Raw genomic sequence first — 6,367 nt, 5'->3', positions numbered from 1 at the left:
GCAGGAATGAATGTCTCGCTCCTAGCCTGGACTGGAAGCTTCATAGTCAATCAGAATTAAATGACAGTGCCCTGACTGATGGATTTTCTTGTTCCAAAGGAGCATGTCCAGAGTCAGGGAGAGAAAAAGATAATGCTTGCCAGCTGCAGAGGGAAAAGGATGGTCATAACAGAGCCCAGACTCAGAGGGAGAAGCATGATGAAAAGGACATATTCTTCTCCAAGGCACTGAGTGGAGCTGGAATCCAGGAGGTGAAGGAGGGCAATGCTGTTAGCAGAACACACGAGGCTGGTGACCAGGATGATGAGGATACCTGGACAGATAATGTGCAGAGCTTAGAACTTGTGGAGCCATGGGAAGATCATCAGTGGGTTACAAGCCCTCTCCATTCCCCCACCTTTAAGGACATTCAGGAGAAGACGATACAGGAGTTTCATCCACAGAGCCAGAGAGCAGAGACAAGCCTTTCACTTAGACCACGATTTAGTCGCAGCCTCTCCCTGGACAGTAAAGACACAGTGCTGAGTCTGTGGACTATCCCTTTCTCTTTCATAGATGCTACTGATCAGCAGCAGCCATGCAGTGACATTCTGTCAGTGACCTGTGAGCTGTCCAAAACACAACCCATCTCCCCTTCTACTTTGGACAAAGCTAAACAAGATGAAAATGACCCAAATAATCCAGAAGAACCTTCAAAACGTTTTTCAGCAGGAAGGAAGCACCAGCAGGACCCTCCAGAATCCCTCTATCAGAGCCAGAAGAAAAGAAAGTGGATGTGAGCAAAGAAAACCCTTGGAGCTCAAACCTTGAACTGTCTTTACCATACCAAACTAGTCCAGATAGTTCTTCACAGACAAAGAACACAAAGGAGGAGTTATCCATCTCTCCGAACACTGCCCTGGGTGGAGAGTCTGCCAGCAAAGCATTGTGCTCTGTCACTGAGGCACAGATGAGTAATAAAGGTGAAGAAACACCTCGCAAAGTGAAGACTAGGCCATCATCCCTCAACTTAGATTCGCTCCTCCCAGCCCCAGATTTTTTCACATTCAAAGGCCTGTCCATACCGTGTGCCCCTGGGAACCTCCTGTGTGGGCAGAAGGAAGTAAAAAGCAGTGATTCTGTCCCATCCCTGCCGACACACTGCCCTGCTGCCAGTAAAAGTGTTCCCTGGGGGTCTCATTTCAATGCCCCCGTGGATCTAGACTTGGATTACCTGGCAGTGGCTCATGCCACCACTGGCCGTCGTAACTCTGCCCCTGTCAGTGTGTCAGCGGTCAGGACCTCCTTCATGATTAAGATGTGCCAGGCTAGAGCGGTGCCTGTGATACCGCCCAAGATTCAGTACACCCAGATCCCCCAGCCCCTGCAGGCTCAGAATGCTGCTCAACCCACTGAGAAGAAGGAAGCAGAAGCCAAGCAGGCCATCAGGCAAACTCCACGGGTGGCGTGGAGTCACCTGGAGGCCCCCAAGAGCCCTCTAACAGAGAAGAAAGCCAAAGCAGAGAAAGAAAACAGTGACCCAGCACAAAAGGACTCAGCCTGTCCTTGGCATGGCAGCCTTGGCTCTTCACTAGAACCATCTCAGTCCAGTCATTACCCGGCTCTGGATGCCCCTGTTCTGCGCCGAAAGCGCACCTCTGAAGGGGAGACAGCTGGAGATAACCCACAGTCTTCAAAGATAGAGAGGCCATCAGGATTCTCCAAGCCTTCCTACAGATCTAGGCCTGGGAGGCCCCAGAGTCTGATTCTCTTCAGTCCCCCTTTCCCCATTATGGACCACCCCACCTCCTCAGCAGACTCCAGGGTGTTATTATCACCCATAAGGAGCCCCACTCAGACCACCTCTTTGAGCCCTATCTGTGGGGATCTCTCTGAGACCTCGCGGACAACGCCTGAGGGGGTGACACTGCGGAACAAAATGACCATCCCTAAGAATGGCCAGAGACTGGAGACCTCGACCAGCTGCTTCTACCAGCCCCAGAGGCGCTCTGTGATTCTGGATGGACGAAATGGGAGGCAGATCGAATAGTAGCTGCTTCTCATACTCCTTTTCCACAATGGCTGGGATTGGAGTGTCCAAGACCAACTCTATTGCCATTTTGCTGTTATTATAACTATTTTGTGCAAGATGGACCTGAATTCTGTATGGTTTCCTGCAAAGCTTTTTGCTATGGAATGTCATAGTCTTTTTGTCTTGCTTTTCCTTCCCTTTCTCACTCGTTCCTAGTCCCTCACTGTCTGCTTTTTTTTTTTTTTAAGCCAGTCCCAGGGAACTTGCATTTTCTCCTACTTATTGTCTAACAAGCTCTGTGAAAGTCTCATCCTCCCTATGGAAAAAAAGGAAATATAAATCTCTGTATAATTGGAAAATAGGGCTGGGAGAAAACACTGTTACAAAACACTGCAGCCCAGGGTGCAGGGGCACAACTTATGCTGAGGAGGTAAGTCCAGATGTTTGGAAACTCCTTCCATTGTTTCCCAGATAGCAGTGAAGGACTGTCTGATTTAGACAGTGTAAATAAATAGTACAGAAGGCCAGTGATAACTGAAGAGGAAGGTGAAGCTGGCATGAACAAGTCACACAGGGCGTGAGACGCCCAAGGTGTTCCAGTGACAAACACACAACCTGAAGGCACTGCCTCCAGCTCTATCCTTGCATCAAAGATGTGCTCTTTCCAGCATGTGCAAGGGCTGGAAAAAAAGCAGATGGACAGGAAACGCCTAGTTGTTCTTTTAATCTTCCAAGTCTTGCTCATGAGTTTTGTGTGCCCAGCCACACCTTCCTTGGGCAGATCCATATGGCTGAGGAATGAGTGTGCAAGTGGCTGCCCAGTGGTAGAGACTTCTCAGGCTGGTATCACTGAAAGCCAAGACATGGTCATAGCAAAGGCCAGTATCAGCTGTTTTCATCATTGCTTAAAGCCAGATGACACCTTTGCAGCTTATCTCCAGCTGTGTTCCAGGCTGCCAACAGCAGAAAAAAGCATGAGAACCTTCTGATCTGCACATCCTTGGGCTATTGTCCTCTTGCACCCCGACTGACATATCTTTGACCCTTGGTCTTTCATTGCCACTGTGTGGCATGTCCCCAGGTGCTTATTCTTCCTTTAAACTTCCTCTTCTTCTGAATTTACACTGTTTCGACGAGAGTATGGCAGGTTGTCACCTCCCTGGCCCTCGGTGCTTTCAGATTGATTGAGAGTGTGGTAAAGAGGATGATTTGTGGGACCACAGAACAGATCATAACAAGTCCTGAGAGAGGGATTTGAAGTGAATTAAACTCTCTCCTGAAGGGAACATTAATGTTACAGGGAAATACACAGATATGCAACAGCTGCCATGGGAATATAATTAAAGCTTCCTTTATAAAGCCTCTAACTCGACATTCACCACAGGCTCATCTATTGCCTGGTATGCAACCAGGAGCAATTGCAAAGTCAGGTACAGCCTGTGCAGTCTCTGTAATTTAAGTGTCACTAGTGACTATGGAGGAGACAGGAGCACAGGTGTTGCTACCAGCACTGAGATTGTCCCATGGTACTTACAGGGTCCATCTTTCATGGAGATGTCTGAGTCTGTAGGCCCTTGAGCAGGTATTATGGGCTAGATTTGAAGCAATAACTGAGCGTTTGGTAGGAAGTGCTATAGCCACCACAATGAGTGTCAGCCAGAATTTCCCAACGGATATATGTTTAGGGTATTTTTCTGAAGCACTGACGGTTTCAAGTGGCTCATAAACTCAACTCATGAGCTCCTAGTCTGTACTGACTGTGTCACTTTATTAGTGTCACTGTGGTTGGAGGGCCCTGAGCCTGTATGGTGCTTCCTCTGCACTCCTTGATTGCTAGAGGGCAGAGGTGCCAGAGTATTTTTGAGAAGTTCTGGGCTCACAAATGAGGGAATATATCTTCAGCAGAATCTTCTCCTGCCATATTTAAAGGGAGGGCAAAAAAACAAGAGGTCTTTTCCCTGTCACCAGTTGCAGTCTTTGATCCTCCCCACTGTACTCCTCATTTGTGCATAATGCTGTATAAGACGAAACAGAGCAGAGAACTAAGTCCACGCTGTCAATTTTGTTGAAGGAGAATACTAAACCAGATGAGAGCCTGGAGTTCCTGTTCAGATCCATGTTCTCTCACTGATGTCAGCCCATGCTTCACCTGGGCAAGTTGTGGACAGCAGGCCCAGAATATGCAGCTTCATGACAATTGAATTATTCTACTCCCAGACCATAAGATGCCTGTGCAGCCTCCTATTAAAACAAGAGGATTGCCAGTCCTCCGTGCTCCTCACAGTTAGCACAGCTCTATACCACATTTACATGGCACCCAAATACCTTTTTTACTGCCTCAAGGGAAAGCTTTCAACCACCATGGCTGGGTTAATGGCAAACGACTTGGGAAGGTGTGATACAAAGGATTGTGGTAATGTTTCAGAGGAAGTAAAAGTTCTGGAAGTGATGCCCAGGCTTTTTGGCATCAACAAAATAGTTTACTTTGGACAAGGATTTATATTCTCTCAGTTCCTAGAAGTTTTGACTGCCAAGGCACCTGGATGGGAGCCAGCAAAGCTCACGAAGTAATGTATCAAAAGAAAATGTGATGAAACCTTGGCATGTTAAAGCCATTCTTTTCTTTTTTTTTCCCCTCCTTATTCTCATATAAGCTATTCTATGAACAAGAAATGAGGTTTGGCAATTTGTATATAATACACTGTCTCAACTCTTAACAGCATTCCAGTAAGTAATAGCGCTTTTGGCATAAGTGGTGAAACTCCTGCAAGAGAAAATGATTAGAAATCTTTACTTAACATTAAAGATCAGCCTCAACTAAAATCTGTATCCAGACTATACTTTTTAAGGGTGTTTCAGAATTTGAATTCAGATTTGGGTCCTGGATTTTAATTAAGAAGAGGTGCTGTAATGATATCTCTATTTTGTAGGTTGATCCCATTTCTTATATATGATTTCATCTCCAGCCTTCAGCTGCTGTATCAAGAACACTTAGATAAAGTCCCCAGTCCTGCAGAGCTGAAAATGTGTGTTTAGTTGCAAGGTGCATCTTTGCACAGGTGTCATCATTCCCAACTCCACACTCAGCCTTTTGCAGAGTCTATAATCCTTGATGATGGATCCATGTTGGTAATGGTAGTTGCAGTCAGCTTGAAGGACTAGAGCTTGATAGTTGCACAGAGCCAGAAGACAGATGCCTTTCCCATTGAATGGTGCTGATTGTGTGGCAGGATCTTCCTGGGATCCAACTTTACTAAGCCATTTCTGATGTCAGCTTCAGGGTTAGATCTGACCTCTTTAAGAAAAGATTTGTGGGCTTTTTTTCCTTGGTTTTGGGTTTGTTGGATTCTTGGGTTTGTTTGGTTTGAGTTTTTTCTTTGTTTATCTGTCAAGCATTATGAAGAGGGATAGATCAGATTTATGGGAGATGAGCCTGGCCCAGAATTTGACGTTTTGTGTACAGGAGAGCTAAGTTGTTTGTTCTTGGTATTATTGAAAGGACCTTCCTAAGTAGACTAGTTCATCATCTGCAGCTCCATGAGGGTCACTTCAGGGTCTCTGCAGTACGTTTCAATTCTCGTGAGACTGAAGAATATAAAGGCTATTCCGAGGTTTGCAGATGGCCTGAGTTGCTTGTGGACTTTTGCCAATGGAAGACAAGTGACCAGATTTCACTTACTCTTCCCATGTAGTCAGGGGGTTTGTGCAGCTTCTGTTAAACGCAGCTCAGAGTTAAATGGCTGGGCTGGCAAAGATGAGAATCCCCTGATGGGAAGGAGGGACGTGGATAATGCTAGATCATGCAGGAACTGCTTTATTGGCAGGAGAGTAAACAGAAGTGAGGATTGTATTTTATCTTATAAATCCCATTCTTCTAGGCTGTCCATCTCATGATATCACTGCAGAAAGACTGAAGTGCTTATTTTTTCACCTTTAGAACTTCAGAGGAACTTAGGTCTGTATTAGAGAGCATCCATAAAGCCCTGCAACATTTTTCCTCATCCAGAGTCCAAAGAGTGCACAAGAAGTTTTCCTTTCTTTATGGATTCTGAAATGCCTGTAGTGGTGAATATTTTTAAAATGTATATATAAAAGATCATTCTATATAAATATATTAAAAAGGAAATGTAATTAAAATGAATTGCCTGAATAGTATCATAATATCATTAGTTGTAAATGGGATCTTTGCACAGGTGTCATCATTTCCAGCTCCATGCTCAGTGTCCTGCAGAGTCTATAATGCTTGATGATGGATCCATGTTGATAATGGTGGTTGCAGTCAGCTTGAAGGACCAGAGCTTGATAGTTGGACAGAGCCAGAAGACAGAAGCCCAGTTCTCTTTAATATCTTTGCTG

The 6,367-nt window shown here is 45.5% G+C and overlaps 1 protein-coding gene across 1 annotated transcript in view; it reads left to right on the top strand.

Annotated features, from left to right (window-relative positions):
- Positions 1-2,029, top strand: part of ARHGAP31 (Rho GTPase activating protein 31) — a 59,104-nt gene extending 57,075 nt beyond the window's left edge. The window contains 2 exon segments of the mRNA XM_009077465.1: positions 1-699; positions 702-2,029. The exon segment at positions 1-699 is cut by the window's left edge and continues 12 nt beyond it. Coding sequence (XP_009075713.1) covers positions 1-699; positions 702-2,029 — 2,027 coding nt within the window.
- The last annotated feature ends 4,338 nt before the right edge of the window (positions 2,030-6,367 follow it).

The sequence above is a fragment of the Acanthisitta chloris genome, unplaced genomic scaffold (genome assembly GCF_000695815.1).
Source record: "Acanthisitta chloris isolate BGI_N310 unplaced genomic scaffold, ASM69581v1 scaffold12056, whole genome shotgun sequence".
Classification (NCBI taxonomy): Eukaryota; Metazoa; Chordata; class Aves; order Passeriformes; family Acanthisittidae; genus Acanthisitta; species Acanthisitta chloris.
Note: the sequence above shows the minus strand (reverse complement) of the source record. Positions and strands in the feature narration are given on the sequence as shown.